The following is a 13,650-nucleotide window of genomic DNA, read 5'->3' as shown; positions in this document are numbered from 1 at the left end:
TCTTCATCTTCGTCCAGCAAGTCTTGTCGAAGGCGTTCTCTTAGGGTTTCCTTGTTTCTTTCAAAGCATTTCAGTCCACGACACCGAAGCTCTTGTTTCAATTCTTTTAGATCAAGTTCAGCAAGCAGTTTCACAGAAGCCATGAGAAATCCCACTTCTGACACCAGTGTTACGATCTTCTCCACCAGGCCTTCCGCAAACACTACTTAACAACAACACAACAGCACATCTAACTCAAGAACTTGACAACAAGAGCTTCTAGTAACAAAGTGGCGATTTAATGACAATTACATCAACAGCCAATTCAACTCAGATTGGCTACATCAAATTCAAATGCTTTAACACAATAGGACTGCCTAACTTAACAAGTCTCACTCTAGCTCGTACAGCTACATTTTTGAAGGTACCAAAGGTACCACAGTCCTTACGCCTTGCTGTTCTGGACTCAACTGTCTTTGTAAACACACTGTGTCTCTCGACCGTGAAGGCTCTTGATCACATGACCACAACAAAGGTCATACTTGCGTGAACTAGCAGTACTGTCCCTTGTCTATCGACAGCTGTTGACCTGTGTGATTGGCCTTAGTCGTGTGTATCAGTAGGCCACACACACATTAACCCTTTCAGTCCGCCACTGAAGTTACAACAATATTAAAGATTCTAAGTATATTTACATCCGAATAATCAAAACTGTTAAATCATAAATAAATATGTCCCATGTTAATCTACTCCTCTCTTTTGTATCCAAAATTTAAAGGTACAGAAGTTGTCTTTTTTTGAAACGCACTAATGTGTCCCTTTTTGGTTAACTCTGAAACATTAAAATGTGTAGCTTGTGTATTCAAACTTTTTTATTTCATATTCTCAGTCAGAGAAAACGATGGGAGGAAAACATAAAAGAATGGACAGGCCTGCCTTTGAAAGAGGTTCTAAGGCAAATACAGAGAGGAATGGAGAAAGACGGTCGAAGAATAGGTGCCCCAATGGTCAAACAGACTAAGGGATAGGTAAAGGTAAGGTAATTCTCAATAAAGAAAAATTATTTAAAAAAAAGGAAAAGAGCTTACCAGAAATTGCATTGAAAGGTTTCTTCCCTTGTGCCCTCTGTAAATTGGTGATAAAGAGTAAGATTTAGTCAATCTTCTTTATTAGAGTTAGTCATATACTTTTAATACAGTAAACAAAGCAGTTGTCATATTTTGGGCCCTACAAAATTATATTAATGTATACAGGAGTCATTTTAGGATCTACCAAAACTGTAGGAAAGTATGAAAGTAGCGCTATATAAAAGCTATAAAAAAAACAACAGAATAATAAGAACAGGTTGGATGTGCTGACCAAATATCCAGACTCAGAATAATTGTGTAAAAATGTGTCAAATGGCTATCTCCCCTTTATACAACATTTGTTTACTTTGAAAAGGCCTAGTATTAAGAGAGAAACTAGCTGGATATTGATACCAAATAAAATAATAATCATCGAAAAATTTAATAATTATAATAATAATAATCTTTATTTTCCATGAGGAAATTTGTTTGACATTCTGCATTTCAAAAAACAATACATAATTAGAGCAAACACTTGTATGAAAGCATACTAGATATACGTTCATACCCCCCAAGTTTCTCTTTAGCGTTGCATGCTAAATTTAAAATATTTAGTTACATAATGTTCAACGATTCAATTTTCAAATGATTTAAAGAATATGCCTATTTGTTTTTGTGAATGGTGTCTTATATCTTCTTTGTGATGGTAAAATGATAAATTATGAAAAAGAGGGTGATTTCTGTATGCTTAAAATCTTTATAACTTTCTTAGGAATAATTTTCTCAAATAGGAGCCCAAGTGCGAGTTGTTTTTAATGATGGTTTCACCAGCCAAGTAGTCCACAATGGCAAACTGTTAGAGGAATTCACAGTCACATTAGGAGTCAAACCACTACCAGTTCCTTCTAATACTAACTTGGCTGAGGGAAAGGAATCCAATGGTCTTTCACACAAAAGCTGTAGGATCAGGAATTCACTGATGACATAACCCTATTATCTAACAGACTACAGAATATGCAAGAAATAATGACAGCTTTAAGTGAAGCATCAGCCTCAAAATAAACCACCAAAAACAAAATTCTTTAAGCAAACAAAAAAGAGATAGAACTGGGTTCTCCAACCATTGCCCAAGGAGATAAAAAAAAATTTAGAGAAGAGTTGATGGGATCTTATTTTGATTTTTTGCCAACAACTAGATTGATTGATGTACTTTTTTTTTTTTTTGGGGGGGGGGGGGGGGGGGGGGGGGGGGGTGTTTATACCTTAAACACCAACAAATCTTATTAAAGGGCAAGGTTAAAAATTAACTATTAAAGATGGTTGTTAATAGAAATATTAATGTAAATGGCTTTACTAGATGGAAAAATCAACAAAACTTACATAATCTTTTAAACGAATACATTTTTTCCGGTCCACATCAGAGACGATCCTGTAAGCAAAGATTACAAGGAAAATAAAAACTAAAATTAGAAAAAAGCTTACATTAACTCTTTTCTCATTTTTTAGATGCCTGAATTATTTTCTGAGGGGAAGAAATTAACATGTATCAATAAATATCTCAATAATGTAGTAGTTATAGTTATATGCTTTTTGATATCGAACAAAGTAATTAATTACCAACAATTAATTGACTAATTGGCCAATTTTTTTCATTGATCTGAGAATGGGTGTGGGAGAAATGACACACACAATTATCTAAGGAGACAAACTAAACCCCACACATTTTTAGCCATATCTGTGACTACTTAAGAATTAATTTCCCTTTTTTGGTATCAAACAAATTCTTAATTAGTTACCAATAATTTTTTGACTACACTGGTTACTTTTAAATGGATTTATGTTTTGTAGGATACAATAAATAATTGTTTTAAGTTCCAATGATTTGAAAATAATGTGTTCAAAATTTGTTCCAGACAGATACTCATTTAGAGTGATTTGATATAAGAAGCTATGTAAACAATAAAGGACTAGTCGAGCACATCAAGAAATGATATTCACAAAAGCCTCAGACTAGAATCACACGATAAATGATTTACTAGGAAGGTTCATGTGGTCAAACAGTTAAAGAATAGCTATGTGGCCTGCACTTAACAACATACATCAGCTTGATAACTCATATCTCAAGGTTCTCATGATTATTTAATGCACGTGCTTCATCACTAACGTTTGATACCATGCTTCCCTGATATATCAAGTCGTCTACCGTGTTAAGGGAGTGTCCATTCACAGCGATCTTTGGAGGTTGTGTAGGTTTTATTGGGTGACTTCTGTTTTTCCAAAGGTTTATAGTTAAACCAAAAATGGCATTAATCCATTGACAGCAAGCTGGAGATCATGTTCATTGTGTGGAAATAGGGTACAATCATCCAAAGAGGGTGGTAATTGCATACTGGTGAAATACTGTTGATTAGAAGGATGCTTTCTAGACATGTCTATGGTCTAGAGGTTAGTTCGCTTGGAAGTGCATTGCTGCAAGGTGGTGATGCCAAGAAGACTGAGCAATTTTTACTAACTGAACATTATTACAAAAAAATTTATAACAAATAAACTAATTACTTTACATAAACAAAACTATATATATTATTGAAGAAAAATGAATAAACTAATACAATCTTATAAAATCCAATAAAAATATTAACATGTATTAAAATAAGCTAAGGTAATTTGCTTGATTTAGGGACAAAAATTTATGCACACATTTTTTCAAAACAGAACAGAATTAAAAATGTAAGAGTTTTTAAAGAAGGTTTAGGCCTGAATAAGTCCTAAAGTCCTAATACTTGTGTTTGGGGAAACAAGGCTCATGGACACTTTAGACACTTTTGTCACATTATTCTACTACTTTTCTCTCCTCCCCCCCCCCCCCCCCCCCCTTTTCCAATATCATGGAAATAAAATGCCTTTATTTTGGCCACAGAGTCAGCCACCCATTTATTTAGGCTCCCTGACAAACATTAGAACTAAAGTAATGGTTAAAAAAAAGCATAAAACAGTCTACATGGTGCTAATCTCTTGGGCATATTTACAGGTGTTCTCTGTCCCTGTAACTCTAAACCATGTTAACCTTGGATAAGCATCACAAAACTACTAGATCTAGATCATAGATCTAGTGTAGACCTTATTGTCCAGATTATGATTAGGGCAGAGAGTGAGTTTGCTTTCATCAATTTCACTGTCAGGCATGTTGAAGTTTTCACCTAACACTAGCTCACGTTAAAAAATCAGTACAAACAAATTATCTTATAAAAATAACAAATTAATCTGATTGGTTGTTAAAAAAACACCGGCTAGCCAATCCTGATACTGGTATTAATTTAGAATTGCCCTCTATTTGAAAACTTACCTGCTGCTTGAGTCATTTTCCATTTCTTGTTCACTTTCACTATCAAGTTTTTGTTTCTTTATACTTGTATGATCATGATAATCCTTTGCTGAGCCTAAAGATAAATTTTTTTATTTTTTTTTTGGTCCAAACACATGGAAATCAGTTTGACAATATAATAATTAGTATATAAATGCAAACACATATTACATTACACAATCAGTGCTGGATAAATTATGCTCCTAGGTACTTCTTGGGTGCCGGATTAGCCTGAAACACCCAGACTGAAAGTGGAATAAAGGAATTTTTAAATCTCTCTTCTAGCTTCCTAGAGAGAACAGTCAACCACTCAGATGTAATGACTTACAAGTTATATATATATGTGACAACAAAAAACAACCTGCAAGCAACATAATACATTTACAGCAACTTTGCAATAATATCTACTTTTTATACATTTCCTTTAAAAAAAAAAATCACAAAAAAAACAAAAAACTATCAATACTGTGCTTTTACTGGTATTTAAATTGCTATTGATTAGCCTATAAAAATGTAAGTTTCAACCTTTTATATAGTTTCTATGCATATATATTAGTATAAATTGTTCACTTTGATGCACCTAGTCCTCAAAGAGATTCATACTAACTAGTTTATTTCACAATAGATATAGTTAAAATTCAATTTCATAACTACATTTGGTTTTTAAAAAAGATGAAATTAGAGTAGTAGAACTGAAAATAGAAAATTTAAGGGAAGTGAACAAGAAGAGCAGAAATATAAGATTACTACTTGAAAGGACAAAAATGTTTCTTAAGGTCTATTTCAGTGGTTCTCAAACTGTGATCCACTGACCCCAGATGACCGTAGGGTGTACTGTATGAAGAAAGGTAACAATTTTACACAATTTGGTGCAGAAGTTAACTGCTTTCTGAGGTCTTCTTATTTGAATGAAAGTGGATTCAGCGCTGTAACGAATGTCAACAAATCAAAGTAACTGGCTATAGAAATTTGTTCTCGAGGAGATTTAGGATTGCTATTTACAAGCATTGAGCCGAACATAATCTAAATACACTCATAAAATATCATAACACTTATCCAAGTCATTTTTTAAATATTTTATCTAAGGCATAAGTTTTCGTTCATATTCGTACCATTGTCTTATCCCTAACCTCTTAGATATTTTATTTCCATTTTGTTTCTATAATGAAGTCAAAAGTCCTTCTCCAGTTTTATCAGTAATTGGGCAAAGCTACAGAAAATGTTCACATATTTCAACAAGAGGTGTTTAACAAACAGAAGCAATAATAATAGTTAATTTATTTGGTATGAAACACATCTTGTGTACCACTAAAATCTACTTTAGTATTTGTATTTGTGCACTTCCACAAGTTCATAGATTTTATTTTGTGTTTTTGTTTTAACTGATACAAGAAATTTTTTTTTTTTGGTGTCCAAAATAAAAATGTGTGGATCCTCTAAAATCTAGACATTGGCAAGTGTCACAGGTGAATGTGTGTATGTATGTATAATCTATTTTACAAATGAGCGAATCATCAATTTAAAAAATTTTTTCAGAGCAAATTTTTTTAATGTCCTTTTTATGATCTGCACTATATTCATGTCTTTTCAAAATTAATATGACCCTAATCATTTAATCCTTTTGTACCTGTAATGTCTAAAACAACTGACATGGACCATAAGATGCAGAATTAAGTGACTTGGAATACAAATGCTATTGATGGTGTACTTTGATAATAATTTTTAGTTTTAATATCAATGCCTGGTATGGCAATCTGAAAATTAAAAATAAACTTCATAGAATTATTAATATGTCATTGGCAAAAACAAACCTCATTTGGAAGCTGTTTTGTGTACGAGTTAATTTTTAATTTTATTAATGGTCATTAATGGGAAATGAAATTTAGATGAGATCCAGTATCAAAGACATTTCACAGACCCCCCAATTTTTTTTTTCCATAGACCCATTGGAAGTAGGCAAAGACCCATGGGGGTCTATATAGACCACTTTGGAAATCACTGATCTAATGCATGCTTTCTGGAAGACACATTTTCGAATACCTTGTCTTACTTCTCCAGGATCTTATCACAGCATACAAAAAAATTATGTTTTAAGTTTTTGATAGGGCTCTACTAATGTTTTAAGATCTATTAAATGCATAAGAAGAATTAGATATATTTTGTAACAAACAAATGATGCTTTAAGAAAATGCCTAAATATTACCTTGGCTGACATCATTAGCTCTATCATCCATCTCCTGGGTACCTGATTTGGATTCTGGTTTTAATAAACATAATAAGGAATAAAAATGTTATTACAATTTATAAATATATTAAAGATTCTAAGTATATTTACATCCGAATAATCAAAACTGTTAATCATAAATAAATATGTCCCATGTTAATCTACTCCTCTTTTGTATCCAAAATTTAAAGGTACAGAAGTTGTCTTTTTTTGAAACGCACTAATGTGTCCCTTTTTGGTTAACTCTGAAACATTAAAATGTGTAGCTTGTGTATTCAAACTTTTTTATTTCATATTCTCAGTCAGAGAAAACGATGGGAGGAAAACATAAAAGAATGGACAGGCCTGCCTTTGAAAGAGGTTCTAAGGCAAATACAGAGAGGAATTGAGAAAGACAGTCGAAGAATAGATGCCCCAATGGTCAAATAGACTAAGGGATAGGTAAAGGTAATTCTCAATAAAGAAAAATTATTTTAAAAAAAGGAAAAGAGCTTACCAGAAATTGCATTGAAAGGTTTCTTCCCTTGTGCCCTCTGTAAATTGGTGATAAAGAGTAAGATTTAGTCAATCTTCTTTATTAGAGTTAGTCATATACTTTTAATACAGTAAACAAAGCAGTTGTCATATTTTGGGCCCTACAAAATTATATTAATGTATACAGGAGTCATTTTAGGATCTACCAAAACTGTAGGAAAGTATGAAAGTAGCGCTATATAAAAGCTATAAAAAAAACAACAGAATAATAAGAACAGGTTGGATGTGCTGACCAAATATCCAGACTCAGAATAATTGTGTAAAAATGTGTCAAATGGCTATCTCCCCTTTATACAACATTTGTTTACTTTGAAAAGGCCTAGTATTAAGAGAGAAACTAGCTGGATATTGATACCAAATAAAATAATAATCATCGAAAAATTTAATAATTATAATAATAATAATCTTTATTTTCCATGAGGAAATTTGTTTGACATTCTGCATTTCAAAAAACAATACATAATTAGAGCAAACACTTGTATGAAAGCATACTAGATATACGTTCATACCCCCCAAGTTTCTCTTTAGCGTTGCATGCTAAATTTAAAATATTTAGTTACATAATGTTCAACGATTCAATTTTCAAATGATTTAAAGAATATGCCTATTTGTTTTTGTGAATGGTGTCTTATATCTTCTTTGTGATGGTAAAATGATAAATTATGAAAAAGAGGGTGATTTCTGTATGCTTAAAATCTTTATAACTTTCTTAGGAATAATTTTCTCAAATAGGAGCCCAAGTGCGAGTTGTTTTTAATGATGGTTTCACCAGCCAAGTAGTCCACAATGGCAAACTGTTAGAGGAATTCACAGTCACATTAGGAGTCAAACCACTACCAGTTCCTTCTAATACTAACTTGGCTGAGGGAAAGGAATCCAATGGTCTTTCACACAAAAGCTGTAGGATCAGGAATTCACTGATGACATAACCCTATTATCTAACAGACTACAGAATATGCAAGAAATAATGACAGCTTTAAGTGAAGCATCAGCCTCAAAATAAACCACCAAAAACAAAATTCTTTAAGCAAACAAAAAAGAGATAGAACTGGGTTCTCCAACCATTGCCCAAGGAGATAAAAAAAAATTTAGAGAAGAGTTGATGGGATCTTATTTTGATTTTTTGCCAACAACTAGATTGATTGATGTACTTTTTTTTTTTTTTTGGGGGGGGGGGGGGGGGGGGGGGGGGGGGGTGTTTATACCTTAAACACCAACAAATCTTATTAAAGGGCAAGGTTAAAAATTAACTATTAAAGATGGTTGTTAATAGAAATATTAATGTAAATGGCTTTACTAGATGGAAAAATCAACAAAACTTACATAATCTTTTAAACGAATACATTTTTTCCGGTCCACATCAGAGACGATCCTGTAAGCAAAGATTACAAGGAAAATAAAAACTAAAATTAGAAAAAAGCTTACATTAACTCTTTTCTCATTTTTTAGATGCCTGAATTATTTTCTGAGGGGAAGAAATTAACATGTATCAATAAATATCTCAATAATGTAGTAGTTATAGTTATATGCTTTTTGATATCGAACAAAGTAATTAATTACCAACAATTAATTGACTAATTGGCCAATTTTTTTCATTGATCTGAGAATGGGTGTGGGAGAAATGACACACACAATTATCTAAGGAGACAAACTAAACCCCACACATTTTTAGCCATATCTGTGACTACTTAAGAATTAATTTCCCTTTTTTGGTATCAAACAAATTCTTAATTAGTTACCAATAATTTTTTGACTACACTGGTTACTTTTAAATGGATTTATGTTTTGTAGGATACAATAAATAATTGTTTTAAGTTCCAATGATTTGAAAATAATGTGTTCAAAATTTGTTCCAGACAGATACTCATTTAGAGTGATTTGATATAAGAAGCTATGTAAACAATAAAGGACTAGTCGAGCACATCAAGAAATGATATTCACAAAAGCCTCAGACTAGAATCACACGATAAATGATTTACTAGGAAGGTTCATGTGGTCAAACAGTTAAAGAATAGCTATGTGGCCTGCACTTAACAACATACATCAGCTTGATAACTCATATCTCAAGGTTCTCATGATTATTTAATGCACGTGCTTCATCACTAACGTTTGATACCATGCTTCCCTGATATATCAAGTCGTCTACCGTGTTAAGGGAGTGTCCATTCACAGCGATCTTTGGAGGTTGTGTAGGTTTTATTGGGTGACTTCTGTTTTTCCAAAGGTTTATAGTTAAACCAAAAATGGCATTAATCCATTGACAGCAAGCTGGAGATCATGTTCATTGTGTGGAAATAGGGTACAATCATCCAAAGAGGGTGGTAATTGCATACTGGTGAAATACTGTTGATTAGAAGGATGCTTTCTAGACATGTCTATGGTCTAGAGGTTAGTTCGCTTGGAAGTGCATTGCTGCAAGGTGGTGATGCCAAGAAGACTGAGCAATTTTTACTAACTGAACATTATTACAAAAAAATTTATAACAAATAAACTAATTACTTTACATAAACAAAACTATATATATTATTGAAGAAAAATGAATAAACTAATACAATCTTATAAAATCCAATAAAAATATTAACATGTATTAAAATAAGCTAAGGTAATTTGCTTGATTTAGGGACAAAAATTTATGCACACATTTTTTCAAAACAGAACAGAATTAAAAATGTAAGAGTTTTTAAAGAAGGTTTAGGCCTGAATAAGTCCTAAAGTCCTAATACTTGTGTTTGGGGAAACAAGGCTCATGGACACTTTAGACACTTTTGTCACATTATTCTACTACTTTTCTCTCCTCCCCCCCCCCCCTTTTCCAATATCATGGAAATAAAATGCCTTTATTTTGGCCACAGAGTCAGCCACCCATTTATTTAGGCTCCCTGACAAACATTATCTTATCTTATCTTATATAATACAGACGTTACTTCAAAAAAGAAGATGATTACGTCCTACGCGTCATGCATTTAGTCATGCATATTAACCAATGACTTAAATTCTGCCAAGTCACTGGTTTTCCTGGCTAGCTCAGGCAACCCATTCCATGCTCTAATAGCACTAGGGAAGAAGGAGTATTTGTACAAATTTGTCCTAGCATATGGGACGAGGAATGTGCCTTTATCTTTGTGTCTTTCAGAGTATTTTATTAAATTTTGTTTTTGTATTTGAAGATTATGGTTCAGTGTTTTATGTATGATTGCTACTTTACTTTTGAGCCTTCTGTCCTGAAGGCTTTCTAAATTTAGTGATTTTACTAAAGGTGTTCCTCTAGTCAAATGTGAATATTCGTTTGTTATGAATCTCACTGCTCTATTTTGTGTCTGTTCCAGTTTCTTAATGTTTTCTTGAGTTGAGGGGTCCCAAACGGAGGATGCATATTCTATTATTGGCCTAACCAAGGTTAAGTAACATTTTAGTTTTATGTTCTTATTTGATTTATAGAAATTTCTTTTAATAAATCCTAATGCTTTGTTTGATTTTTTTGTAGTTTCATCAATATGTGGATTCCATGATAGTTTTTCATTTATTATAACACCTAGGTATTTTGCGTTTTTAGTCTGTGATACTGGTTTGCCATGAATAAGATAAGTGGAATTAATTTGTTTTAGTTTTTTTGTTACTCTTAACAACTGACATTTTTCTGGGTGGAAAGACATGCTCCAATTTGATTCCCATTTCTGTAATTCATCTAATTCTCTTTGTAAAATATCTGTGTCTTGTGTTGTTTTTATTGTTCTATATATTATGCAATCGTCTGCAAATAATCTGACTTTTGTTCCTGAACTAATGCAATTTGGTAAATCATTTATGTAAATTAAAAATAGTAGTGGACCCAAGACTGTACCTTGAGGTACACCTGAGTTTACTGTTATCGGTGTTGATTTAGAGCCATTTATTATTACAGTTTGTTCTCTCCCTATCAGAAAGTCTTTAATCCACTGATGCAGTGGACCATTAATGCCGAAATATTTTAATTTTTTAAGCAAACTATGGTGGTGAACTTTGTCAAAAGCCTTAGAAAAATCTAGTAAGATAGCATCTATTTGTTCACTATTATCTAAACCTTTTGAAAAATCATCAATTAGTCCTATTAGTTGTGTTTCACATGATCTATATTTCCTAAAGCCATGTTGGTATGGTGTGAGGACATTATGTTTGTCTAAGTGGTTTATGATGTTGCTACATATTATGTGTTCTAGGATTTTACATGTGATGCTGGTAAGTGATACTGGTCTGTAGTTCTCTGGGTCAGATTTTTCTCCTTTTTTAAATAGGGGGGTGACATTAGCTTCTTTCCAGTCCTTTGGTACTCTGCCCTGGTTAAGTGAAGGCTGAAAGAGTATTTTGAACACTGGGGCTAGCTCATTACTTAGTTCTTTGAGTAATCTAGCTGGAATACCATCAGGTCCAGAAGCTTTATTTGGTTTGGTGTTGGCTAATAGTTTTTGAATTCCATTTTCTTGTACTACTATATCTTCTATGTTGTCTACTTGGTTCAAATTCAGTAATATGTCTTTGTCTCCTGGGGCTGAGAATGCTGATGCAAAGTATTTGTTTAGAATGTTTGCTTTAGTTTCATTATCATTATGTATTATGTTATGTTCATCTTTTAATGGCGCTACGCCTGTTGTTTCCATTTTCTTAGACTTAATGTATGACCATAGGTTTTTGTTGTTATCTTTAGATATTACATTGTTTATGTATTCACTCTGCAGCTGTCTGCTTACTTTTTGGGTTAAGTGTTTAATTTTTATATACTTTTTGTAAACTCTTTCTGCATTAGTTTCTTTAAATTTTCTATAGAGGTTTTCCTTCTGTTTACAAAGCTTCTTTAGTCTATTATTAAACCAGTATTTATTTATTTTGTTTGATGTGTATTTAGTTGGTATATGATTTTCTATTATGCTTTTAAGATGGTTTTTAATGAAATTCCAGAGGTCATTGACTGGTTGGTTAATGTCTTTTTCTAATAAGAATGTTTGTTGAAAGTTTAGTGCAGCTTGGTGTAGTTGTGTTAGGTTACATTTATTCCAGAGTAAGATTTTTCTTTTGGGTTTTGTATTGGCTACTGCTTTTATCTGACTGTGTATTTTTATGATCTCATGGTCTGATAGACCAGGGATAATTTCATAATCAACTACTAATCCAGGTCTGTTGGTTAAGAAGAGATCTAATGTGTTGTTTAATCTAGTTGGCTTTTTAATGATTTGATCTAAACTTAGGTTGTGTAAAGTTTCTATGAAAAGCTCATTTATGTCCTTAAGGTTTTGGTGTTTATCTATGGTTAGTGTTTTCCAATTTATATCAGGTAGGTTGAAATCACCCATAATCCAAAAAACTGCATTTTTATTTGTCTCTTTAAGTGTAGTAATCTGATTACATAGTTCCTGCATGTATTCTAAACTAGAATTTGGTGGTCTGTAAATGCTGCCTATTATTAGGGATGTTGAGGTGGTATTAATTTTACAAAATGTTGATTCTACATTTTTTGAGTTAGGTAAGGTAATTTCTTCTGCTATAAGAGTGTTTTTTATTGATAAAAGAACTCCTCCATGATTATCAGCCCTATCTTTTCTAAAAATTTCATAATTACTATTGAAAATTTCTGCATTATAAATTTCAGGATGCAGCCAAGTTTCTGTTCCTGCAATTATGTCTGGTTTCTCACATTCTAATAAAATTTCTAAGTCTGCTGTTTTGTTCCTAATGCTTTGAAAATTTATAACTAAGGTTTTAAGGTATTTTGGTATTACTTCTTTAGTAGGTTTGTTTAGTGAGGCTGTTGTATTAATTTTAGTAGATTTAGGTTTAACAGGAGTGGATCTGGCTAGTGGTTGGTGAGTTTGGTTCGGGATGGTGTTTAGGATGTTGTATGGGTTAGAAGTGTCCGCATCAAAGGAATCAAACAGTCCTGATGTAAACTGAGGTAACCCACCCATTAGAACTAAAGTAATGGTTAAAAAAAAGCATAAAACAGTCTACATGGTGCTAATCTCTTGGGCATATTTACAGGTGTTCTCTGTCCCTGTAACTCTAAACCATGTTAACCTTGGATAAGCATCACAAAACTACTAGATCTAGATCATAGATCTAGTGTAGACCTTATTGTCCAGATTATGATTAGGGCAGAGAGTGAGTTTGCTTTCATCAATTTCACTGTCAGGCATGTTGAAGTTTTCACCTAACACTAGCTCACGTTAAAAAATCAGTACAAACAAATTATCTTATAAAAATAACAAATTAATCTGATTGGTTGTTAAAAAAACACCGGCTAGCCAATCCTGATACTGGTATTAATTTAGAATTGCCCTCTATTTGAAAACTTACCTGCTGCTTGAGTCATTTTCCATTTCTTGTTCACTTTCACTATCAAGTTTTTGTTTCTTTATACTTGTATGATCATGATAATCCTTTGCTGAGCCTAAAGATAAATTTTTTTATTTTTTTTTTGGTCCAAACACATGGAAATCAGTTTGACAATATAATAA

At 32.5% G+C, this 13,650-nt stretch overlaps 1 protein-coding gene across 3 annotated transcripts in view; it reads right to left on the bottom strand.

The window, feature by feature from the left end:
• Nucleotides 1-13,650, bottom strand: part of LOC106080223 (craniofacial development protein 2-like) — a 48,058-nt gene that overhangs the window by 9,323 nt on the left and 25,085 nt on the right. For 2 of the 3 annotated variants that reach the window (XM_056035531.1, XM_056035533.1), the window contains exons 4-10: nucleotides 13,490-13,583; nucleotides 8,489-8,537; nucleotides 7,128-7,164; nucleotides 6,611-6,664; nucleotides 4,390-4,483; nucleotides 2,427-2,475; nucleotides 1,068-1,104 (exon numbers count right to left, since the gene is read on the bottom strand). In XM_056035531.1, the coding sequence (XP_055891506.1) occupies nucleotides 1,068-1,104; nucleotides 2,427-2,475; nucleotides 4,390-4,483; nucleotides 6,611-6,664; nucleotides 7,128-7,164; nucleotides 8,489-8,537; nucleotides 13,490-13,583 (414 nt within the window). The remainder of the gene's footprint in view (nucleotides 1-1,067; nucleotides 1,105-2,426; nucleotides 2,476-4,389; nucleotides 4,484-6,610; nucleotides 6,665-7,127; nucleotides 7,165-8,488; nucleotides 8,538-13,489; nucleotides 13,584-13,650) is intronic. The other variant, XM_056035532.1, reaches the window with a different exon arrangement.

This window comes from Biomphalaria glabrata, chromosome 7 (assembly GCF_947242115.1).
Source record: "Biomphalaria glabrata chromosome 7, xgBioGlab47.1, whole genome shotgun sequence".
In the NCBI taxonomy this organism is placed as follows: domain Eukaryota; kingdom Metazoa; phylum Mollusca; class Gastropoda; family Planorbidae; genus Biomphalaria; species Biomphalaria glabrata.
The sequence above is the reverse complement of the archived record's forward strand: the minus strand, read 5'-3'. Positions and strand labels throughout refer to the sequence as shown.